The sequence below is a fragment of the Lissotriton vulgaris genome, chromosome 1_1 (genome assembly GCF_964263255.1).
Source record: "Lissotriton vulgaris chromosome 1_1, aLisVul1.2, whole genome shotgun sequence".
NCBI classification, from domain to species: domain Eukaryota; kingdom Metazoa; phylum Chordata; class Amphibia; order Caudata; family Salamandridae; genus Lissotriton; species Lissotriton vulgaris.
In genome coordinates, this window is record NC_141685.1 from 1,389,208,132 (window position 1) to 1,389,234,677 (window position 26,546).

General features: G+C 48.5%; 1 protein-coding gene across 1 annotated transcript in view; it reads right to left on the reverse strand.

Moving 5' to 3' along the window:
• Positions 1-9,201: 9,201 nt before the first annotated feature.
• PTPRZ1 (protein tyrosine phosphatase receptor type Z1) overlaps positions 9,202-26,546 on the reverse strand; it is a 652,698-nt gene continuing 635,353 nt past the window's right edge. The window contains exon 31 of the mRNA XM_086966862.1: positions 9,202-10,099. Coding sequence (XP_086822988.1) covers positions 9,959-10,099 — 141 coding nt within the window. The 3' untranslated portion in view covers positions 9,202-9,958. The remainder of the gene's footprint in view (positions 10,100-26,546) is intronic.

The window sequence follows — 26,546 nt, forward strand, 5'->3', positions numbered from 1 at the left end:
GGAATCCCGATTGAATTTTATAAGAGAACGGCAGATACCACTGCACCTCACATGTTAAACATGTTCCCCGATAGTTTAGAGAGGGGTGAACTACCCCCGGATCAATGCACGGCCACAATAGTGGCGATTTTAAAACCTGGTAAGCCAGCGGATATATGAACCTCATACCGGCCCATCTCCCTAATAAACGCGGAAGCCAAAGTCCTTGCAAAATTATTGGCTAGACGACTAACGCCGCACCTAACAGCACTCATACATTCAGACCAGTCTGGATTTATGCCTGGCAGGAATACGGCCCTGAATTTGAGGAGACTATACGGGTATTAGCCCGTGCAGAGTATTTGGAGGAACAGGCGGTGATACTTTCCTTAGACGCCCATATAGCGTTTGATATGGTCAAGTGGCCCTTCCTTTTTGCGGTATTAAAGCATTTAGGATTTGATCCTAAATTTTGCACGTGGATTCGAGTCTTGTACACCAAGTCTCTGGCTCATGTTACAGCTAATGGCCACATATCGAATGTTTTCTCCCTGGCGAGGGTTACGCACCAGGGCTGCCCATTGTCGCTGTTGCTTTTCGCTTTGGTCCTTGAACCCTTGGCAGAATGGATCCGATGGGTACCAACAATATAGGCCTCAAATGGACGGACAATTGGGAAGACCGAGTGTCCCTTTATGCCAACAACATATTGCTATATTTGTCCAAAACCAGGAACTCTATAATGACCCTCCTGGACGTGTGTACTGCCTATGGTGTAGCTTCAGGATATACCATTAATTGGTCAAAGTCAATACTTTACGTGCTTCATGGCCCTCCGCCACTCCTTCCTGATAACTGCCCGCTTACAATAGCGGGAAGTACGTTAAAATATTTAGGGATCTACATCACCGCTGACTGAAGAGAATTTTTTAATAGAAACCTACAGCCCCCACTGGAGCGTCTTAGGAGAGATGTACGTCATTGGGAGACACTGCCACTAACGTTGCTAGGAAAGGCAGCCTTTTTAAAATGATGGCCTTACCCCGCTTCCTGTATGTCCTGGAGAATACACCATACCAGGTGATGCCTACCTACTTTAAAGCTATCGCGGCGCAGGTCTCCAGCCTCTTATGGGGTAGTAAGCCACCACGCATAGCTCAGGCCGAGCTGGTGAGAGGGTGGTATTAAGGAGGAATAGCGCTCCCTGATGTGCAGCTCTATTACTGGGCAGCACAGCTCAAGGTTATTAATCACTGGCTCCATATCTCGCAATCCGACCTGGCGTATAAGGCAGATAGAGCACAACTCGGCACGAGAGGTATGCTTGCACCCTTATATGATAAGAAATTGGCATTGACAATGTTTGGCCCACTGAGACATACTCTGATGCTATGGCACACGGCGCAGACTAAACTGGGATGGCGGGGGGGACTGATGCAACTTACACCACTATGGGACAACAAAAAACTAGGAAGACTTCGAAACAGCAAGGGCTTCTATCACTGGGATGATATAGGAATATCGACAGTGGGGAACTTGTGGCAAGGTGGCGGAATGGTTCAGTTCGAGCGCCTTCAGCAACTATATGAAATGGCGCCCTCTGAATCGTTTAGATATACACAAATCAGACATGCCCTGATGACAGCGATACCACCTGGCTCTGATGTCCCAGAAGCATCCCCTATGGAGGATAGGTTACTGACTGATTTCATGCAGAAGAAGGCTACTTCTTTTACTTATTGTAAATTAGTAAACAACTGGCCCGACCCTACAGGCCCCCTGAAACTTAAGTCGGCGCAGGACATAGGGGAGATGGATGACTCGGAATGGCAGGAAGCGTTGGCTTCCCCGAGGGAGGTGGGAATACCCTCACGCCTTAGACTTGTACAGCTCAGAATTTTGCACCGATCCTATTATACCAGACTTGTGTTACACAAGATAAGAAGGATAGACCATCCCTTTTGTCTCTGTGGCTGCTGAGAAGAGGGAACCTTTTTTCATACTACATGGGAATGTCCCAGAATAGCAACGTAGTGGTCATAAGTGTTACGTACCATATCACAAGCGCAGGGGGTGTCGCTCACACCAGAACCACACAGATGCCAACTAAATATATGGGAGCCGAATGATCTCACACGCCTCGGGCAGACCTGGGCCACATTTGGAATAATGATAGCCAAGAGGAATATAGCACAAAGGTGGGGAGGGGTGGTGGTGCCTTCACTAACAGCGTGGAGCAGAGATATGGATGAGGCTATGATAACTGAAAGGACGGTGTTTAGTAATAGAGGATGCCCCAGAAAATGGACTAAAATTTGGGGGACATGGAATGAATACAGGGGAGGTATTTCTGATCCACCAGCAGATAATGAAAGTGATGACTCAGGATGGGGTGAGGGGTGGTGGATAGAGGGGCGGGGCTTGACAAAAACTGTGAATAATTGGCAGAAAAATGTATATGTGCTACGTGCAGAACTGTGTATTGTTGAAATGTGGAGTTACACAGATATATTATGTATGAAACTGACTCAAGTTACTGACATGATGGAAAAAATAAAAAGTTTAAAAAAAATAATAATCTGATCAGCATGTCGCAAATCTTCTTCTAGTGATTCTTTGTGTAGTTCTACTCCACGGTAATGTGCAGCCCTGGCAATGAGTTCTTGGTGGGATGCATTGTTGTCTGGAGGAGAAGGTTTGGCTCGGTAAAGCTCTGGATCGATATAATATGGGGGATCAATTGTGTAATAGGTTTATGGATCTATTGGGAGATTCACCCCATCACCTGCATCGTCAACATCATGATGCGATTGTGGGGAATCCTGAGCTGTAATCTACAAAGGATTCTCAGTTGGAGACGGAGGGAGTTGATGGCAGATGGAAAGGATTTGTAGCTTCAAGGGAATCTTGTAAGAAGTGTCCTCAACCTGAAGCTTGTGTTTTAAAGGTGGTTTTGTGTGAATATGGCCAGTCTTGGGATTAATATGTAACCTCTTTTGTTTCGGATCAAGTGTTAAAGGAAAAGTGTCCACTTTCAGATCCAAAGGGGGCTCTTTGTCTTTCGGTCCTAATGTTTTTGGTGGCGTTGTCTTCGGTGCTGACGGAGGCTGGCGTCTCGGCGCAGACGTTTTCAGCTCCGAAGGTTGCTTGGATTTCGGCACGGAGGATTCTGGCTCCAGAACGGATTTGTGCTAGGAACTGGAGGGTTTTGGCTCCGAAGAGGACTTTTTGCGACCTGGTACTGAGCCGGAAGGCTTGACTAGTTGTTTCGGAGCAGGGACCGGAGGTGTGGCATCGGAAACGTTGTCTCGGTGCCGACCTTGGCCAGAAGGCAGAGGTGGTGCTGAAGCCTTGGTTTTTTTTGGAGTTTGTGGGGACAAGGGGTCTTCGGTACTCACGTCATCTTGTCCCTGTGTCAGTTCTTCAGCGTTAAGGTCTATCTGAAGCTCCGAGTCTTGTTCAGAGAAGACTTCCTCCTCCTCTGCCGCTGATGCCTCAATGTCTTTTTGGCCGGAGTCTTCACCCAAGATGTCCAGGGTGTCTTCAATGCTTTGATGCTGCATCTCTTGACGTTGAGTCAGACGAGTGCAAAGAGTCTTCTTTGATCGGAATGATCTGCAAGCATCACAATTTTCTTCCTTGTGCTCGGGAGATAAATACAAGTTGCACACTTCGTGTGAGTTGGTGCGCAAATACTTCGTGTGGCACTGAGGACAGAATTTAAACGGAGTCCAATCCATCAACAGAGAGCTGACCGAGAGTGGTTAGGCCACGAAGGCAGTCCACAAAGCTTTCAGATGGAAGGATGATTCCGATCTCGAAACGATACGCAGAGAAGTGGGAACGAGTATGGAAACAATACCACAGAGGGTAGAGAGGATTGGGCATCGAGGGGAACCTGAAGAACGGGTTCGAACCGGAGCGCAACAACACACGTCCGAACCGGATGGCGGAAAAAAACAATCTAACAATGGAGTTGATAACCATGCACACTTTGAAAGGAGGAGTCACCTTACCTCGTGACTAGGGAAGACTTTGAAGAAGAACAACTAGCAAACATCTGGACCCAACACTAGATGGCAGGAGTATGCAAAGCATGTGTATCTGCAGCACACATGCCTCGAACACATATAAATTTAATTTTATAGTTTGCGTTGCATTTGCACTTTATTGCATTGTGCAAAAGTGACCCAACCCCAAGATAAATACACCCCTGGTACTTTCCTTTACAAAACATGAATTTCTTCTTCATTTGTTAAATTTCCAGAAGTTAGGATTTCTTTGAACTTTTCCTTATTGGTTACAGGATGCTTAGCTCCCCATTGGAACTCATTTATGTTTGATGGACTTAGTGTGGATTTATTGGGCATCTTTTGATAATCTTGGGTACACACGATTTTGCATATTACTCCACTATCCAGGACTAACAGTACTGCATGTCCATCCAAAGTTTGTTCATAATAGGTTCTTTCATGACAAAACCAATCCCATAGTAGACAAGAATCAGCCTCTAATGGTAAAGGGTTGACGTGTTTTGGCAAACCACCAGTAGGCTAGCGTACCTTGGGAACTTCATATGCCACATACAAATGAGCAGAATTGAATTTTTGGGAAGACCATGGTGTGCAATATAAAAGAGATAGATAAATACACATTTCCTTGTGTAAATACTCTATCTGGGTGTTTTTCAGGTATAGAGAGTACTGGAGTAGGACGTTAAAAGTCAGGTGAAGTTGTGTAGTATTATTGTTATCTGTTTACTTTTGATGGAAAACTTGCTTGATAAATAAAGTATACTATGTGTGTGTATATGCATGGATTGTGGGTGTATAAAACCTTGGGGTGTCTATGGCTTTTATCAGTGAAATATGATAGGTACATTAAAAATCTGTGAAGGGCAGAAATGCGCATTATATTGCACTGTAGCATATGAGTAGCTTTCCTACCCCACTTGTGGCCTGAAACACTTTCAGAAAATAGAGTAAGAGTCTACTCCACTTGCGCCTGATTGGCCTAGTGTGGGCATTTTGAGTAGTCTGTGTAGGAAAATAATTGGTGTTATGTGTGAAGAATGGTGACGTGCTGCAGTGAACTTGTGGCTGTGTTTAGCATGGCATGAAACAGACATATTAGTGAGAGTTAGTGATTTTTCCACATACCTACATGTTACCTAATCAAGTGTAATTTCTATTAGTGATTGAGATTAGTATGAGAACAGGGCTACACCACTGAGAAGCATGGATGTCTACTGAGACTCCCAGGAGTGGCTGAGGAAGAAATCTAGGGAGTACCAAATACATTAAAGTAGGGGTCAATGGAGTTGGTTCATGGGTATTTGAAGAGGAAACCTAAGGATATCATACTGCTGAGTTCAGTGGGTCTATAGAGTTGATTCAGGAGATGTGGAGGCAGAACCCCAATGAATGCTGCAGATACTAAACTAACGTTCTAAGGAGTAAAATGTAAATTGTAAATTGATACTTGTATAGCGCACTACTCACCCACAAGGGTCTCAAGGCGCTTGTAGGAATACCGCTGTGGAACCTGTGAGAAGTTGGCCTGATATGCAGTGCTCACTATTCTAGTGAACACTATGTATCAGTCCAGACAACCCTTATTGATGATTGGTTGTAAGTCAACCTTATAGACCAGCTATCCTAGTAGCATGGATACGAGCAGTCTAAGGCTAAAGACTTGAGAGGGCGTGTTAAGCCAGCTGTTATACCACACATATACCCCTTGAACACCAAGTGAAAGGACACCACACAAGTGTTATGAAAATAAACAGTGTATTTATTAGAATCACAACAGCCCTGTACTCTTTATGAGGACAGGGTACTAAGCACAAAACAAAACTCTTACGAAAATACTTAAGTTAGCACAGTATATACAAATGCCCGAGGGGCACGGAAAACCATATACTCTGAAAGTGGAATGCGAAATTACTAGCAGGTAAGTACAGTACTAATAGGCTTTGGAATCGCTAGGACTTGACTATAGAATCGTTAGATTACTTCTAGGAGACCCAGGGGACTCGGGTGCAGAGTGTGCACTCTCACGCATGATGCGGGACAAAATCTATGGTAGCTAGTAAATGCAAAGTTAGTGTTCTCGGGCGAACCCGACCAGGTAGGAGGAAAACGAAAGTGGATTCTGACCCTTGGATAGTGAGGCTATGCTGGGGCACCGAAAGGCCGAAGTTACCTAGCCCAGGGGCTGCCGCTGCATAGGTCTCAAAAGACGTCGGGAATCCTCGTAGACGGACCAGGAGCCTGGAAGGAAGATGCTGGCAGGCGACCAGTGAAGAGAGTTCGAAGTGATCCAAGCCTGGATCTTGAAGATGGACGATACCTGAAAGCAGAGGGGACCAAGTTCGTGACTACTAGCCAGTAGTCAGGGGGCACCAGGAGGGCACCGGATGGTAGTCACCTCGACTAGGTGAGTGGGCGACGCTGTGCTCTGCAGATCTCTCGAACCAGGAGGCGTTGTCGGCGACCAGGAGGGAGGAGCGAGCTGTCCCACGATGGATGAAGCTGTCAGCGTCGCTGGACCCAGGATTGGGCAACAAAGCCTTGGCTAATTCAAGCCCACGCGGTGGACTCAAAATGGCATCTGGAGTGGACCAGGAGGGTCGGGGGTGCTCCTCTCTTGGAAGGGAGCGAGGGCCAGTCTGGAGCAACCAGACCAGCAGCAGTGATGTCGTCGGGCGTCGTTCAGAAGGCCACAAGCCAGCGGGCTAGTAGCCAAACAACGCGGTGAGCAGCAAAGAGCAGAAGGGCCCCACGCAGATCGTGGAGATGCTGGGAGGCTGTACTTCGGTGCTGGAGCTGCTCTGGGTCGGGGCTTCTCGGACCCCAAAGCACTCACCAGAGGGTCACTCGGCGGGCGTGCTGTAAAGAAGTCATGCAGTCTTGGCGATAGCCGGTCCCTCGAGGTCTCGTCGCACTCACGGTTCTCAGCTTGGCTGCAGAGGTGAGTAGAGGTCAGAGGTGCCAGGGAAGCCGGGTCTCGTCGAGCTGTGTCGTCGGATTCCTGAGGAAGGACTTGCAGCAGACCGCAGTGTTCTTAAGATGGTGCCTGCGGATGCAGGGTGACTACTCCTTAGTCACAAGGGAGAATCTTGAAGAAGAAATCTTGAAGTCCTTTTCGCAGAAAGTCGTGTCTTGATTCCAAAGATGATCTAAATGAACAGGGGGACCGCTCCTATCTTTATACTAAGAAAAGGGGCTGACCCGGTGACTAGGTCCTGCCTATGGGTGGGACCAGGAGGGGGGTGGTTACACCCCTCTCCCATGCCGGACTTTCCCCAGGCCAGGGGCTGGTGTGCCCCTGGAACTGGTTCTGACCGGCCTATGCGTAGTGAGCACCGGGGTGCCACTCAGCAGTCACCTTCCTGTAAAGCCCTGCCTACCCAGGATACACAAAACCCTGTCTGGGATGGTGCTAGCACCGCCCCGGACAGGAAACCCTTTGTCCAGGCTCTCCTCGCTGGAAGGACTCCCAGCAGGAGGAGGTCAGACTCGTGTCTGTGGTGGCAGCATCCATTTTGTGGAGCTGAGGCTTCGTTTAACTTTAACCGGGGTTCACAGTTACATACATGTCGTGTCCCTCTAGAAGGGTGGAATGCTAACCCCGTCACCAGAATTGGCGAGGGGTTAGTATTCCAATTCGTATGACACCTTACTCGACATGTTTTGATAAAGCAATACCAAAGATAGCATTTAACCGCGAGGATTATAATGCACTTAAGAGTATATGGTATGCGTTATCATGGAACAGCTATTGGGACTTGGTTCCGCAAGCTGCAAACGGGCTCAGCTCATGCCAGAGCACCATCTCACACGATTCCAAGCACTCTGCCTTCAGGATTGTCAAGGCCTGCCATAGGAGTGACTGATAGGAATCTGTGTGTCCATTTTTAGGGTTAGATATAGGTATACTATATCTACAGCAAAGGGTGATTACACGACTTTGCCCCAGCTGTCATGCAGCCAGTTGTGTCAGATTTAGGAGGCCAGCCAGGGATGGCATAATACATGCTTCAGCCCCTGGTAGGCCCTTGGTACACCTATGCCCTGAGTTACAGGGTCTGATAAGGTGGCCCAGTACCAATTGGAAATGTACCTAAGGTACATGGAATCCATTTTACAGAGAGAGCAGTAGGCCTGGGGTCCTGATTGGCAGGGTCCCAGGTCGACTATGTCAGAAACCAGCTAAAACACAGGGCAAAAAGTTGGGGGCAACCATAGTCAGGAGGTACCTTCCTACAGAACCCATCCTGGCTTTCCCTGTGAGGCGTCCACTCCTGGACACCCCCAAGGTGGAGGCCAGGCATCCTTAGCATTGTGGGGGCCGTTGTGGAGATTAAGCAAGCTATTGCCCAGAGTTGCAGAGTGGGACTCCATGATTGGACTAGGCACCGAGGCGAGAATTATCAGGTCCGTGGAATTTTGAGCCCAAGACCCGCCGAGGTGGGGAATTGAACCCTGGTCCCGGGCCAGACCTCTGCATCAGGGTCTGCCGCTCCAACCATTGAATGAATGAAGAAGGGTGCTGCACTCAGTTTCAACTTATTGATGAAAATAAATCAAACGGAACATAGGAGAATTAGTATTTTTGTAGTGCTTACTAGAGTCCTGGTGACTCATTGCACCAGGCCACATACATTCTGCTCCAACCATTGAGCCACACTTCTCAATGGAAGTGCTAAATATAGAAGATTGCATCACAAAACAACCAGAACAATAATTGTGGGGTGAGAATGTTTTATCTGGCAGAGTCAATGGTGAAGTCAAGAATATTTTACTTATAGTGGGTCCCGTTCTTTAATTGCACAGAAAGGACATAATTATGGGCTAGACACTATCACGAGTAATTATGGGAGGTTACAATTAATAAAAGCACTCCATCCATCACTCTGTGTTTTTCTCACAGTGAATGCCTTTACAAAAAGAAATAGCTTTGAAAATGTATAGACACTGTGGGACAATGCTTAGGCACTTCTTTCAATTGTAGATATTTTAGTGGACCAATGCTTGTGGCAAAGAGGTATCTTTAAAATCTTAGGTATTTCCACCCTTGTTCAGAGACATATATAGCCAAACTCTGTGGCTAATTTTGGCAACAGCTGGATTATTTCACTGCAGTCCAAATGTCTGGGCCTGAGTCTTTGTTCTGGTACTTAAAATGACAGTGACATTACACAAATATTGGACAAGATAACACCAGGCACTAAAAATGCACTTTATTAAACAAACATTGTTTTAATTTTTCATAAAATGTTAAAAGTACAAACATGCTGAAACAGTCAATCATGTTAGGATGCAGAATAACTGAAGCAACTAATTTATCGAAAGTAGAAGTAAACAATTGAACACATCACTATAACAATGCCATAACATTGAACTAGAAAACTGACTCTGTAGTAAAATATAAAAATCTACAATTATAAATATAAATTTGGTCCATGGAATCACCATTACATTATTTACAATCAGTATCCAATTTTTACTACCTACGGTGTCCAACAAAGTCTTGAAATGTTTAATGTTATAGGAACAGTATTTTATTTACATTCTACCATATAAACAGTTATGTTTCTAGGAAACCCAAGAATCCCTACAAATGTTCCAATTGAAGCTGACACAAAAAGCATATTTATCATAGAGAAGCCTCTTGACATCTATAAATAAGATCAGTTGTAGGTTAAAACGTAGCCAATAGGAAACTAATACTGAAAAAAATAGCACAGTTTAACTCTAAGAAACACTGTAATATTAATCAAGTTAGCCCAGGTGTATCATGGATTACAAGAAGTCCTCAAAAAAGGCACACATTGTTAATGGTGTAAGTGAGGCAGTGGCATCATATGCAACAAAGTAATCACTAAAGGGGTGGAGGAGATTATAGTGATTGGACAGATTTTCCACATAATTTAAAAACGAGATAACTGTACTAAACTCCGGTACTCCTCGCTCAGTTAAACTAAAGATTCTAAACTTTCAGCTTCATGTCCATCTGGTAGTGTGATCCCATTGCTGTCTAGGGATGTTGGATGAGCTTCTTCCTGTCTTGTGCTCACCAGGCTTAGCATTGCTTTATAAAGGAACTGGTACTGCTCCTGTGGGATCGCCAAGAAGGGTGTGTTAGCTTCATCCATCAATGATAGCTGACATGCACAGAGACTTTTACTACATTATTAATTATTTTCTTTATCACAGCATTTTCTTATGTTCGGGCTTACAGTACCCTACAAAAACTATTACTAATAATTATTTTGTTGCTTCTATTATTAAATAGGTGTCCAATAACAGACTGCAAGTGTCAGCACAAAAGCAAACTTGAAGGACAGACAAATAAGATAAACATGAATTAAAATGATTAATTACATTTTCTAGGATTATCATGAAACTCTGATATAAGTCCAACCTTCATGGTCCAATATTGTACAATAATAGTTTATGATAATGTATTTTAAAAACAAAACACCAAGTGTAACTTATGCAGGACGTGCAGAAGTGAATTTTACTAGATACAGCTTTTGTAGTCAATTCACATAGTTGCCGCCTCATAGTAAATTTACTCAATTTAACGTATTTGACTGAAGCCAAAACAAAGACAAGGAATAAAAGCATTCACCTTGAACTTAGAGACTCTGAAGAAGTTACAAAATTGGGCAAAGCTTAGCATCACCAAATCTGAGAAGAAAATACGTGTCATGTCTTAATGTCCACCCACCCTCAGGCTGTGCTCTTCCACTATACTCTTCCAAGTGTGCAATTTATAGAGAAAACATGCTCGTGGCCCCACAACATTCCACCAAGTGCGAGATTAGGGGTGCATAAATTAAAAAAGGGTGGGAAAGGAGAACAATATTGGGAATTAAAGTTACAGTTAATGTCTGACCCTCCTCTCCCAAATTCCACAGACAAGTACAATGCCAACAACCTCTTCATCAATGAAAAATACAGACATTTCAACAGTACTTTATCAAAACCAAGCCAGACTTTCCTCTTAGTCCCACCCCTTCTCATAGCATCCCACAAAGGTCATCCTTCAAAGCTCTATTTCTTGCAGATTCGGTAAAACATAATCGACTTCATTAAAGCCACTTCCCAAGAAAACAATGACCTTCATCGGACCAGTCTCCAGAGAAGCTCACTTACCCATACTGAACATTGTCAACAATTTCTTCCAAGAAGCTCTAAAGACAGTTCATCTTTTCTCACTCCTGAAGAAACCCACACTACAACCTGACTACCACTGCACACATCACCTACCCTTCATCAACCAAGACCATCAGCAAAGCAGTCTATGCTCAACTACACCATCAAACCAGTTCCAACCACCTCTGGCAAAGCTACTGATCTGTCTTCATATCATACTGTAGGGGAGACAGCTACCTTGCACATGTTAGCATATGCCCTCCTCACCACAAATGAAGATGACCTTTTCCTCCTGATATTGTGACACCTCTCAGCCACCTTCTGCACTATTGACTATTTCACCCTAATCCACATTCTGAAGTCTTGAGTGGAATTCGCTGGCAATAACCTTCAATTGTTCTTTTTTTTATCTATGCATCAAACACCAGTGCATTCACACATGAGCCTTCAGGTCCCAGAAGATCTCCATAACCCGAGGAGTCCCCGAAAGATCCCTCTTGTTCCTCATCATTGTCAGACTTTACATAGAGTCTCTTGGGTCACTACGCCCCAATAATAGCATCACAATCACACAATAAGCTGATGGTGCACAGCTTTCATTGAAAGACTGCTGCACTCTAGACTTCCACACCTCAAACATTGCCTGCAGCTGATCCATCGCTGACTTGATCAGCACGCACATCCTCACCTCCACCGACTACATCCTCCTTGGAGACCTGAACTTTCATCTTGAGAACAACAACGACAACAACTCCACAACCCTGATCAATAACCTTGCCAACCTCGGACTGAAGCAACTCGTCACAACACCCACCCACTCCGAAGCCACACGCTCGACCCCGTCTTCTCCTCAAGACTGCACGTCTCCGTCAGCCACACCACCGAACTCCTCTGGACCGTCCACCGCTGCATCCACTTTGCCTTCCAGAAACCCACTAGACACCACCGCACCCAACAGATCCCCCGCCACTGCTGGAGCAAAATCACTGAAGACCAACTACACGCAAATCTCCCTCTCAGCCCACCCACCGAACCCTCCAACACCGACGACGCTGCCCACAGCCTCAGACGGTGGATCGAGGACTGCACCAACACCCTTGCCCCGATGAAGAAACCCCCCCCACAGAGAACCAGCAAGAGGGCCAGCTGGTTCACCACAGAACTCCTAGCCTCCAAGCAAGCCTGCCAGAAACGAGAGAAGAAATGGTACAGTGAATACACTCTGGGCAGCCACGCAGCACACAAGGACGCCATCAGCAACCACCACCACCTCATCAGGGTGGCCAAGAGGACCTCCTTCAAAGACCGCCTCGACAACAATGCACACAATAGCAAGGAGCTCTTCAACATCGTGAAGGAACTCTCCAACCCTTGGGTCACTACGCCCCAATAATAGCATCACAATCTCACAATAAGCTGATGGTTCACAGCTTTCATTGAAAGACTGCTGCACTCTAGACTTCCACACCTCAAACATTGCCTGCAGCTGATCCATCGCTGACTTGATCAGCACGCACATCCTCACCTCCACCGACTACATCCTCCTCGGAGACCTGAACTTTCATCTTGAGAACAACAACGACAACAACTCCACAACCCTGATCAATAACCTCGCCAACCTCGGACTGAAGCAACTCGTCACAACACCCACCCACTCCGAAGCCACACACTCGACCCCGTCTTCTCCTCAAGACTGCACGTCTCCGTCAGCCACACCACCGAACTCCTCTGGACCGTCCACCGCTGCATCCACTTTGCCTTCCAGAAACCCACTAGACACCACCGCACCCAACAGATCCCCCGCCACTGCTGGAGCAAAATCACCGAAGACCAACTACACGCAAATCTCCCTCTCAGCCCACCCACCGAACCCTCCAACACCGACGACGCTGCCCACAGCCTCAGACGGTGGATCGAGGACTGCACCAACACCCTTGCCCCGATGAAGAAACCCCCCCCACAGAGAACCAGCAAGAGGGCCAGCTGGTTCACCACAGAACTCCTAGCCTCCAAGCAAGCCTGCCAGAAAGGAGAGAAGAAATGGTACAGTGAATACACTCTGAGCAGCCACGCAGCACACAAGGACGCCATCAGCAACCACCACCACCTCATCAGGGTGGCCAAGAGGACCTCCTTCAAAGACCGCCTCGACAACAATGCACACAATAGCAAGGAGCTCTTCAACATCGTGAAGGAACTCTCCAACCCCAGCTCCAACACCAACGACATCCCGCCGCCGCAAGCCCTGTGTGACTCCCTCGCCACCTTCTTCCATCGCAAGATCGCAGACATCCACAACAGCTTCAACACCCAAACAGCCCCAATAGACAGCAATATAACAGACCCTCCGCACACCATTGACCACGACCCCCTGCTAGCCTGGGCCAGTGTGAGCATCGATGACACCATCAAGACCATGCGCACAATCCACTCCGGCTCTCCGTCAGACCCATTCCCGCACCACATCTTCAACAGAGCAAGCAGCTCCATCGCACCCCACCTGCGCAATGTCATCAATCTCTCCCTCGAGACCGCAACCTTCCCAGCGAACTGGAAACACGCCGAAATCAACGCCCTACTCAAAAAAACTAAGGCAGCCCCAAGAGACCTCAAGAACTTCCGACCCATCTCTCTGCTCCCCTTCCTGGCCAAGGTCATCGAGAAAACCGTCAAAAGACAGCTAACCCGATACCTCGAAGAACAAAGAATCCTGGAACCTTCCCAGTCAGGGTTCCGCAGCAACCACAGCACAGAGACTGCCCTCATCGCCGTCACTGACGACATCAGGACCCTGCTGGACAACAGCGAGACCGCAGCACTCATCCTCCTAGACACCGTCTGCCACCGCACACTACGCGCACGCCTCCACGCTGCAGGGATCTGAGACATGGCTCTGGTTTGGACCACCTCCTTCCTCTCCGACAGAACCTAGAGCATCTGCCTTCCCCCATTCCGTTCCAAAGCCTCCGAGATCATCTGCGGCGTACCCCAGGTATCCTCCCTCAGCCCAACGCTGTTCAACATTTACATGGCCCCGCTCGCACACGTAGCTCAACAGCACAACCTCAACATAATCTCCTACGCCGACGACACGCAGCTGATCCTCTCCCTCACCAAGGACCCCATCACCGCCAAAGAACAAAAGTTACTTACCTGTAATCTGTGGTTCTCCAGTATTCATTTATTTATTTATTTATTTCAATGTATATAGCGCGTTATCACCCCAAGGTCTCTAAGCGCTTGTACAGAGAAAAGAAAGAAACCGACTTCTATTGGTGTCTTTCATAGATTCACGTGCCTGAATCATTCCCAGTCGTCGGGTGGGAGTCCCACGGTACATTAAAAAAAACAATAATGTGCTATAATAACATAGAAAAAACCTGGCAATAACCAACCAGGAAGTAAAGTAGCCCAAGCTACAGGAGAAAAAACTTCCACACCCATGACTATCCTAGTCATTTTGTATAGCCCAAACTGCAGCCAATCAGGCGACAGCACCCACCAGAAGGTTCTCCCCAGAGGCTCAGGCTCTTAGATTTTCTCGCATAGGAGTGATGGTAAACCAATGTAGCCTATGAGCCTCTGCGGGGAGGTGGGCGGGTTGCATGTGAATCTATGAAAGGCACCAATACTGGAGAACCACAGATTCCAGGTAAGTAACTATTGTTCTTCTCCAGTATTGGGGTGTCTTTCATAGATTCACATGCCTGAATCAGAGTAGCTAGCAGTATATATCCGTGCTTGGAAGACACTTTTTGTAGCATAAGCATGTACATATGAAAAAGTACATATCCATATAACAGAAAAGTTGCATCTTCTAAAAGCATGAAAAAATGCAATTACATCAATCAATCAATCAATCAATCATATCATTTGTAAAGCGCACTACTCACCCGTGAGGGTCTCAAGGCGCTGGTGTGGGAAATGCTGCTACTGCTCGAAAAGCCATGTCTTGAGGAGTTTTCTGAAGGCCAGCAGGTCTTGGGTCTGCCGTAGGTGGATGGGGAGGGTGTTCCAGGTCTTTGCGGCGAGGTGGGAGAATGATCTGCCGCCTGAGGTCGCTCTTCGGAAGCGGGGGACTGTAGCGAGGGCGAGGTCGGCAGAGCGAAGCTGGCGGGTGGGAGTGTAGAAGCTGAGTCGTCTGTTGAGGTATGTTGGTCCGGTGTTGTGGAGTGCCTTGTGTGCGTGGGTGAGGAGCTTGAAGGTTATCCTCTTGTTGACCGGGAGCCAGTGCAGGTCTCTCAGGTGGGGTGTGATGTGGCTGCGGCAAGGGATGTCGAGGATCAGGCGTGCAGAGGCGTTCTGGATGCGTTGGAGCCGTCTCATGAGTTTGACCGAGGCTCCTGCGTAGAGGGCGTTTCCATAGTCCAACCTACTGCTGACAAGGGCCTGGGTGACTGTTCTTCTCGTTTCAGTGGGGATCCACTTGTAGATCCTACGGAGAATGTGGAGGGTGTTGAAGCAGGAGGAGGAGACGGCGTTGACCTGTTTAGTCATGGAGAGGGTGGAGTCGAGTATGACCCCTAGGTTGCGTGCGTGGTTGGTGGGTGTTGGAGCAGTTTCCAGTGCGGTCGGCCACCAGGAGTTGTCCCAGGCCGAAGGGTTGGATCCGAGGATGAGGACCTCCATCTTGTCCGAGTTCAGCTTCAGTCGGCTGTTCCTCATCCATTCAGCAACAGCCTTCATTCCGTTGTGAAGGTTGGTTTTGGCGGTGTGGGGGTCCTTGGTGAGGGAGAGTATCAGCTGGGTGTCATCGGCGTAGGAGAATTTGTTGAGGTCGTGCCGATGGGCGACATGGGTGAGCGGTGCCATGTAGATGTTAAACTGAGTTGGGCTGAGGGATGAGCCCTGGGGTACGCCGCAGATGATTTCGGTGGCTTCGGAGCGGAAGGGGAGAAGGCGGACGCTCTGTGTTCTGCCGGAGAGGAAGGAGGTGGTCCAGTCCAGGGCCTTCTCCTGGATCCCAGCGTTGTGGAGGCGTGTTCATAGCGTGTGGTGACAGACCGTGTCGAAGGCGGCTAACAGGTCCAGGAGGATGAGGGCCGCCGTTACTCCGTTGTCCAGCAGGGACTTGATGTCATCGGTGGCGGCGATGAGGGCAGTCTCGGTGCTGTGGTTGCTGCGGAACCCGGACTGGGAAGGGTCCAGGATGTTGTTCTCCTCGAGGTAGCGGGTCAGTGTTCGTTGACGGTCTTCTCGATGACCTTTGCCCGGAACGGGAGCAGGGAGATGGGCCAGAAGTTCTTGAGGTCCTTGGGGTCCACCTTGGGTTTCTTGAGTAAGGCGTTGATCTCGGCGTGCTTCCAGCTTTCCGGGAAGATTGCTGTCTCAAAGGTGGTGTTGATGACTTTCCGGAGATGGGGTGCGATGGATGTGCTGGCTTTGTTGAAGATGTGGTGTGGGCATGGATCTAGAGATCCGGAGTGGATGGGGTTCATGATTTTGATGGTGTCATCGTCGTTGCTGTTGGTCCAGTAGAGCAGGCGGTTGGTGCAGATGGTGGTCGTGGGGGCGGAGGTCTCAGTGGTTGTCGGGACGGTCATGGCATTGAAACTGTTGTGGATGTCTGTGATCTTGCGGTGGAAGAAGGTGGCCAGCGAGTCGCACAGGTCTTGCGAGGGTGGGACGTCATTGGTGTTGGAGCTGGGGTTGGAGAGTTCCTTCACAATGTTGAAGAGCTCTTTGCTGTTGTGCGCGTTGTTGTCTATGCGGTCTTTGAAGGAGGCCCTTTTGGCAGATCTGATGAGGTGATGGTGTCTGCGGGTGGCATTCTTGTGGGCGGCGTGGCTGTCCGGTGTTCGTTCACGGAGCCAGATCTTCTCCAGCTTTCGGCAGGTTTGCTTGGAGGCCCGGAGGTCTTCAGTGAACCAGCTGGCTTTCTTGATGGTATGATTGTTGGAGGGTTTCTTGATCGGGCGAGGGTGTTGGCGCAGTCGTCTAGCCACTGTCTGAGGTGTCAGGGTCGGTATGATCAGCGGGTGGGCTCTGGGTGAGGGTGGTGGTTAGCTGGTCTTCGGTGTCTTTGCTCCAGCAGCGGTGAGGCATCTGTTGGGTGTAGTGGTGCGTGGTGGGTTTCTTGAAGGTGAAGTGGATGCAGCGGTGGTCGGTCCAGTGGAGTTCGGTGGTATGGTTGAAGGAGACGTGGGGGCTTGCGGAGAAGATGGGGTCAAGCGTGTGACCGGCGGAGTGGGTGGGTGTTGTGACGAGTTGTCTGAGTCCGAGGTTGGCTAGGTTGTCGATCAGGGTGGTGGAGTTGGTGTTGCCATTGTTCTTGAGGTGGAAGTTCAGGTCCCCGAGGAGGATGTAGTCCGTGGAGGTGAGGGCGTGTGTGCTGACGAAGTCGGCAATGAGCATGTACATAACAATAAGTATGAACAAGCATCTGAAAAGCAGTAAGAGGAGGAGGGAAACAGAGGCTCACATTATCTGAAAAGATTACGCAGACCTGCTTGACCCACTGAAGCGTCAGTCTCGCTGGCTGCATCCAAACAATAGTGTTTGGTGAAAGTATGCCTGCTGGCCCAGGTTGCTGCTCTGCAGATGTGCTGAAGAGGAACCCCAGCGAAAAGAGCAGTCGAGGAAGACATGGCTCTCGTAGAGTGAGCCCCTGGAGCTGCCTGCAAATATCTTCCTGCTTGTATATGGCAAAAGTCGATAGCTGCAGAGATCCATCTTGCTATTGTTTGTTTAGACACTGCATGCCCTTGTCAAATTTTTCCATAAGTGACAAACAATTGATCAGATTTGCATATTGTAGAGGTCCTTTGTAAATAGAACTTTAAACACCTCTTGATGTCTAGTGTATGCAATGCCCTTTCCGCAGGGGATTGTGGGTTAGGAAAAAATGTCCTTAAGATGACTGGCTCATTGAGGTGAAAGTCCGAAGGCACCTTAGGCATGAATTTTGGGTTTTTGCAGAGCACTACTGAATCTGACGTGAACTGCAAGAAAGGTGGATGGACCGTGAAAGCCTGGACATCACTGACTCTTCTAGACGAAGTCAAAGCCAACAAAAGCAATACATTCCAGGTAAGAAATTTAAATCCACTCTGTGAATTGGTTCAAAAGGGTGGCACATGAGCTGCAATAACACTACATTGAGATGCCACGATGGCGGTGGCCGACGTATCGGAGGAAACATTCTGAAAAGTCATTTAAAGAATTGCTGTATTATCCTTGAAGAGTACAGTGAAGTGGACCCATCCTGACAATACCTTGAAATGGCTGCCAGGAAAACCTTTAGAGTTGCGTGAGACAATCTGATTTTTCCAGATGTAAGAAAAAAGGCAATATCTGTTCTGGCTTAGCCTGAAAGGGATGAATCCCAGCCGAGTGACACCAGATACAGAATCTCTTCCATTTAAGTCTGTATGTCTTTATCGTAGCAGGTGCTCTTGCTTTGGCTAGTACCTCCTTGCAATCTGCAGAGATATTCAGAATGGCGAATTCAAGGTACTCAGGCACCAAGCCGCTAATTTCAGAGAAGTCGGGTCCGGATGATAAATCTGACCATCCTGGATGGAGAAGAGATCCGGTATTGATCGAAACTGGATTGGTTCACACTCCGATAGGAAAGGGAGCTTGGTGAACCAGTATTGGCGAGGCCACCTGGGGGCAATGAGAATCAGGCGACACAGTTCTTTTTTCATCTTCCGGAGAACTCTGGGAACCAATGGTATTGGAGGAAAGGCGTAAGCATATATTTGAGACCAGTTGATCGAAAACGCATTCCCCTGAGGCTTTGTGGGGATGCCAGCTTGCAAAGAACCAGCATTTGCTGTTCTTCTTGGTCACAAAGAGGTCTAGATCTGGCTGACCCCACTGTTGAAAAATCTGATCCACCATCAGTTGATGAAGTTCCCATTTGTGGGTGGACACCGTTGTCCTGCTGAGAGTGTCTGCAAGAACGTTTGCCGTTCCCGGTACATGGACCGCTAGAAGATTGATTCTGTGTCGTATTTCCCATGCCCATATATCTTGGGCTTTCTGAGACAGCAGAGCTGATCTTGTTCCTCCCTGTTTGTTCAAATAGTGCATGCTTGTAGTATTGTCTGTGCGAACCAATACTGTGGCCCCTTGAACGATTGCGCGAAAGGACTTGAGGGCTAGGAAGATGGCTCTTAGCTCCAACAGATTGATGTGACAGACCTTCTGTTGAGGACTCCATCTCCCGCTGACTGTCAGCCCCCGAAGATGTGCTCCCCAACCTTCGAGGGATGCGTCCGTGGTGATTGTAAAGTTTGGTGCGTCTTGGAGGAATGCGCAACCCTGTTGTAAATTTCTCCTTTGAATCCACCAGAGAAGAGCACATCAAATGCAAGGGGTGATCCGGATGAGGTCCCCGAATGAGCCGGAGACCTGCAGCCATTGCAGGTTGAGTTCTTCTTGTAGAGGCCTCATCCTGAGACGGCAATTCAGTGACTGGAAGAGAGATAGACACCGTTGGACATGGTTGTCTGTGTTTTCGTAAGAACTCGCCTTGATAAGGCAGTCGTCTAAGTAGGGAAATATTTGTACTCTCTCCAGCCGGAGGTGTGCTGCTACCGGAGCCAGGACCTTTGTAAACACCCTGGGTGCCGAACGCAGCCCAAGGGGGAGGACCTTGAACTGATAATCCCTGCCAGTCACTCTGAATCGCAGGAACTTCCTGTGACGAGGTAAAATGGGGATGTGGATATACGCATCTTGGAGGTCCAAGGTGGCCATGTATTCTCCCTCCGAAAGAAGATGCAGTATTTTCTGGAGTGAAAGCATCCGGAACGTTCGCTTTTTCAAATACTTGTTTAGGGCACGGAGATCCAGAATTGGACGCCCTTCCTCAGACTTTTTCTTTATTAGAAAGAATCTGGAGTAGAATCCTGCTCCTCTCTAAACCTGAGGAACCTTTTCGATTGCTCCTTTTTTTAACATCAAATTGATCTGGGAAAACAACTCTTTGAGGTGAGCTGGAGGTGGGCCCCTTGGGGGGGACGTTTGGAGGAAACTTTTCGAATTCGAGGGCATGGCCCTTGGCCACAATGTCCAAGACCCACCTGTCTGATGTTATTGAGGACCATCTTGAGTAGAATTTTGAGATCTTTCCTCCAATTTTTATGTGAGACTGCGGCAGTAGCGGTGGCTGGTGATGACACTCATTGTTTTTTGTCCTTTCCGCGGTAGGCAGGCTTTCTTTTGTTTTGGGAATAGTTAGTGTTGCGCTGGCCGTAGGACTGGTAACGTTGGGTTTGATAACGTTGATTCCCTTGTCTATAGGAGGACTGCTGACTATAACCTCCTCTAGTAGAGGACGATCCGCATCCTCTCGCACCTCGAAAGGGCGGCTTTCGAAATTGTAAGGTGCCCAGGGATCTAGCTGTCTACGTGTCTTTTTTGATTGTCTGCAAGGCTTCCTCTACTTGCTGGCCAAACAAAAACTCCCCGTCATAAGGCATGTCTAACACCTTAGCTTGAACCTCCTGGCGGAACAAAGTCGCTCTTAGCCAGCCTTGCCTGCGAAGACAGCAGCTCCTGCTAACTGCCTGAATCCAGTTGAAGCTACATCAACTGCAGAGTCAATCATCTCAGCTGAGATTCTTTCACCTTCCTGTAGTATTTTCAGAGCTTCTGACTTGGAGGGCTCTATGAGCATGTTGACATATGGCAAGATGTCAGACCACATTTGCCAGTCATATCTGCCCAGGATGGCTAATGACTTGGCAGCCCGGACAGTAGTTGCTGCCATTGTTGACACACGCTTTCCAATAGCATCCAGACGCCTGCCGTCTCTATCCGGTGGATTCAGAAAAGGGAGTGGTGATGGACAGAGTATCTGAATTAAACAGAACACTCATACCAAGTCAACAGATCAGGGCTTGATCCATCACCGTTTTTTAGCTCACTGCACCATCCCAGCTCAGAACCTGGCTATATGCAAATTAGTCTGTCCCTGGCCCAGTGCATCATGGGAACAGGGCAGACCAAACTACCAAGCCAATTCTTATACTGGGAAGGAAACAAGCTTCCGGGGACCGGTTTCTGGCATTACAGCCGTCTTCGGCCCGGCTTGCTTGAATCCTGATGGTGCAATGAGCAAGGGACTCACATCTGAGTATACCCTTCTACGCTTATGGTGGACAAAACGATTCAGAAAAGGGGGTGGTGATGGACAGAGTATCTGAATTAAACAGAACACTCATACCCAGTCAACAGATCAGGGCTTGATCCATCACCGTTTTTTAGCTCACTGCACCATCCCAGCTCAGAACCTGGCTATATGCAAATTAGTCTGTCCCTGGCCCAGTGCATCATGGGAACAGGGCAGACCAAACTACCAAGCCAATTTTTATACTGGGAAGGAAACAAGCTTCCAGGGACCGGTTTCTGGCATTACAGCCGTCTTCGGCCCGGCTTGCTTGAATCCTGATGGTGCAATGAGCAAGGGACTCACATCTGAGTATACCCTTCCACGCTTATGGTGGACAAAACGATTCAGAAAAGGGGGGTGGTGATGGACAGAGTATCTGAATTAAACAGAACACTCATACCCAGTCAACAGATCAGGGCTTGATCCATCACCGTTTTTTAGCTCACTGCACCATCCCAGCTCAGAACCTGGCTATATGCAAATTAGTCTGTCCCTGGCCCAGTGCATCATGGGAACAGGGCAGACCAAACTACCAAGCCAATTCTTATACTGGGAAGGAAACAAGCTTCCGGGTACCGGTTTCTGGCATTACAGCCGTCTTCGGCCCGGCTTGCTTGAATCCTGATGGTGCAATGAGCAAGGGACTCACATCTGAGTATACCCTTCCACGCTTATGGTGGACAAAACGATTCAGAAAAGGGGGTGGTGATGGACAGAGTATCTGAATTAAACAGAACACTCATACCCAGTCAACAGATCAGGGCTTGATCCATCACCGTTTTTTAGCTCACTGCACCATCCCAGCTCAGAACCTGGCTATATGCAAATTAGTCTGTCCCTGGCCCAGTGCATCATGGGAACAGGGCAGACCAAACTACCAAGCCAATTCTTATACTGGGAAGGAAACAAGCTTCCGGGGACCGGTTTCTGGCATTACAGCCGTCTTCGGCCCGGCTTGCTTGAATCCTGATGGTGCAATGAGCAAGGGACTCACATCTGAGTATACCCTTCCACGCTTATGGTGGACAAAACGATTCAGAAAAGGGGGTGGTGATGGACAGAGTATCTGAATTAAACAGAACACTCATACCCAGTCAACAGATCAGGGCTTGATCTATCACCGTTTTTTAGCTCACTGCACCATCCCAGCTCAGAACCTGGCTATATGCAAATTAGTCTGTCCCTGGCCCAGTGCATCATGGGAACAGGGCAGACCAAACTACCAAGCCAATTCTTATACTGGGAAGGAAACAAGCTTCTGGGTACCGGTTTCTGGCATTACAGCCGTCTTCGGCCCGGCTTGCTTGAATCCTGATGGTGCAATGAGCAAGGGACTCACATCTGAGTATACCCTTCCACGCTTATGGTGGACAAAACGATTCAGAAAAGGGGGTGGTGATGGACAGAGTATCTGAATTAAACAGAACACTCATACCCAGTCAACAGATCAGGGCTTGATCCATCACCGTTTTTTAGCTCACTGCACCATCCCAGCTCAGAACCTGGCTATATGCAAATTAGTCTGTCCCTGGCCCAGTGCATCATGGGAACAGGGCAGACCAAACTTCCAAGCCAATTCTTATACTGGGAAGGAAACAAGCTTCCGGGTACCGGTTTCTGGCATTACAGCCGTCTTCGGCCCGGCTTGCTTGAATCCTGATGGTGCAATGAGCAAGGGACTCACATCTGAGTATACCCTTCCACGCTTATGGTGGACAAAACGATTCAGAAAAGGGGGTGGTGATGGACAGAGTATCTGAATTAAACAGAACACTCATACCCAGTCAACAGCTCAGGGCTTGATCCATCACCGTTTTTTAGCTCACTGCACCATCCCAGCTCAGAACCTGGCTATATGCAAATTAGTCTGTCCCTGGCCCAGTGCATCATGGGAACAGGGCAGACCAAACTACCAAGCCAATTCTTATACTGGGAAGGAAACAAGCTTCCGGGTACCGGTTTCTGGCATTACAGCCGTCTTCGGCCCGGCTTACTTGAATCCTGATGGTGCAATGAGCAAGGGACTCACATCTGAGTATACCCTTCCACGCTTATGGTGGACAAAACGATTCAGAAAAGGGGGTGGTGATGGACAGAGTATCTGAATTAAACAGAACACCCATACCCAGTCAACAGATCAGGGCTTGATCCATCACCGTTTTTTAGCTCACTGCACCATCCCAGCTCAGAACCTGGCTATATGCAAATTAGTCTCTATCTGGTGGGGGTGCGATTGGAGAAGAAGGATTTCTAGATCGCTTCTGTGCAGTCTGTATGATCACCGAATCCAATTTTGGATGTCCTATAAGGCAAGCTGGAGACTTTTCAGGAGCCTTATATTTTTTATCTATCCTCTGCAGAACTGGAGGGATAGATGCAGGAGCAGACATAACCTTAACTCCCTCCTGCCAGATGAAATCTATAATAGGTATGGACTTAACCTGCCTCCTTGGCTGGTCTTTGAATTCATGGAGGAAGCATTTCTGCTGTGTAGTTTCCATGTCAATATGGAAGCGTTTTGTAGCTCTTTCCATTAGAAGATGGCATCCTCCCGCATCTACTGAGGTGAATCAGCGGTTACCAGAGGTGAAGGAGAAGGTGTTTGGACTTGATAATCGTCCCACTACGACATCATGGATCCGTCATCGACTTCCCCTTCTTCTCTCTCTTCTTCGTGAGAAGAATGTTGTTCTTCAGGCTGATGGGACGCTACAGGTGGAGGAGACTTTGGAGGTCTTAAATCATCAGATATGGGCGTTTGCACCACAGGTGGCTCAGAGTCCGCTGACTCAGATGGCGGAAAACGCCAGTAATAATCATTTAGCATGTGCTGTAGATTTGTTAGCAATGCTAGTGGCATCTGAGCTGAGGGGACATTAGTAACAGGTGATGTCACATGCTCAGGCGAATGTTAGTCATCTTGATCATCCTCTTGGTATTTGATGTTTAATTCAGAAGGACTTGTAGCCGTCCCAAACCTTCCTTCCATCCATGTCAGAATCCTCCTCACTATCTTCAGAATCCAGTAACTTGTCTGGGACCTGTACGGGCGTAGAGGAGATAAAGGTTCTAGGCCGAACCGCGTCTCTGAAGCAAGGATGGCTTCGGCGTAGACGTAAAAACCGTAGACGGTAACCAAACTTGCATGGTAGTACATGTAGACAGTTGCGGCGTTGACAGAGGCCCCATCGACGGGCTCGTTGACGGGGGCGTGGCTCCAGACGATGAAGAGGTCATCGTCGACGCTTGAGTTGTCTTCGCCGATGAGGAAGGTTTTGTCGACGACGGTGTTTTGGTCGACAACGGTGTCTTCGTCGACGACGGTGTCTTCGTCGACGACGGTGTCTTCTTCCACAACGGTGTCTTTGTCGACGACGGTGTCTTCGTCGACGACGGTGTCTTTGTCGACGGTGTAGAAGTCATCAACAAGCTCGTCGACGACGGGATGCTCGTCGCCGGCGATGGGGCAATCGTCGACGGTGGCGTCGACTAAGCTGCCGTCGACGGAATCTTCTATAGCTTGGCTGCCGACGAGGCGCTGACAACGGCAGATGAAGATTCTTTCGTCGACGAGATAGGCCTGACAGTGACATAGACCATCGTCGCAGTCGACATTAACATTTCAGGTTTAGGAGAATTGAAAGTTACTGTAGAAGTAGAAGTTGCGTCGACGGAGATCTTCGTCGACGAAGGAGTCGACGATGGCATCGTCGACGACAGGGTCTGTTTCTGAGGTAAAATCTTCTCAGCAGTCGTCTTTTGAGGTAATTTTTTGGTTGCTCTTCTCGGGGATGTGGAAGGCCCAAGTTGGCCTTTAGTAGGGGGAGTAGCCATAGAAGTGGAAGGCTTGTCAGACCCCTTAGAAGATTGTTGCATCTTTACAATCTTGGCCCCAGGAGAAGACAACACCTCTTCAGCAGCTCTCTTCATAGAAGCTGTAGTAGACCCAGAGGCAATACTGCCTGCATCAGAAATATGATAATCTTGATCCTTGAGCTTTTGTAGCCACAAAAGCAAGCGGCCCTCTCTGTCCCTGAGGGTCTTCTGAGGGAAGGTCCTACATATCTTGCAGTCCTTCACCTGATGGTCAGGGTATAGGCAATAGATGCACTTCTTGTGGGGATCTTTTCTAAAAAGCCGGAGCTTACCACAAGAGTCACAAGGCCTGACTAAAGATTTCTTAGATGAAGACATCTTCAAAACCAGATTCCAGAAGATCAGGGAGACTCCCTTCACACGATGTGCGGTAGAAAATCTGAGAGCCTGAGCCTCTGGGGAGAACCTTCTGGTGGGTGCTGTCGCCTGATTAGCTGCAGTTTGGGCTATACAAAATGACTAGGATAGTCATGGGTGTAGAAGTTTTTTCTTCTGTAGCTTGGGCTACTTTACTTCCTGGTTGGTTATTACCAAGTTTTTTCTATGTTATTATAGCATATTATTGCTTTTTTATGTACCGTGGGACTCCAACTTCGACGACGGGGAATGATTCAGGCATATGAATCTATGAAAGACACCCCAATACTGGAGAAGCCAACCTCCACGAAGGGATGAAGGCCATCGCCGACTGGATGAAGACCAGCCGCCTGAAGCTGAACTCGGACAAGACGGAGGTCCTCATCCACGGCTCCAACCCTTCAGCCTGCGACGACTCCTGGTGGCCAACGGCACTGGGGGCAGCCCCGACACCCACCGACCACGCACGCAACCTGGGAATCATCCTCGACTCAACGCTCTCAATGACCAAGCAAGTCAACGCCATCTCCTCCTCCTGCTTCAACACCCTCCGCATGCTCCGCAAGATCTACAGATGGATCCCGACAGATACAAGAAAGACAGTCACCCAGGCCCTCGTCAGCAGCAGACTCGACTACGGAAACGCCCTTTACACAGGAGCCCCGACCAAGCTCATCAAACGACTACAACGCATCCAAAGCACCTCGGCACGACTGATCCCCAACAAACCACGCCACGGCCACATCACCCCCCACCTGAGAAATCTGCACTGGCTCCCTGTCAACAAGAGGATATCCTTCAAGCTCCTCACCAACACACACAAGGCACTCCACAGGACTGGCCCAGCCTACCTCAACAGACGGCTCTCCTTCTACATCCCCAACCGCCAGCTACGCTCTGCTGACCTCTCACTCGACACCGTCCCGTGCATCCAAAGAACAACCACAGGTGGGAGATCCTTCTCCCACCTCGCTGCCAAGACATGGAACACCCTCCCACTGAGCCTACGACAGACCCAAGACCTGCTGACCTTCAGAAGGATACTC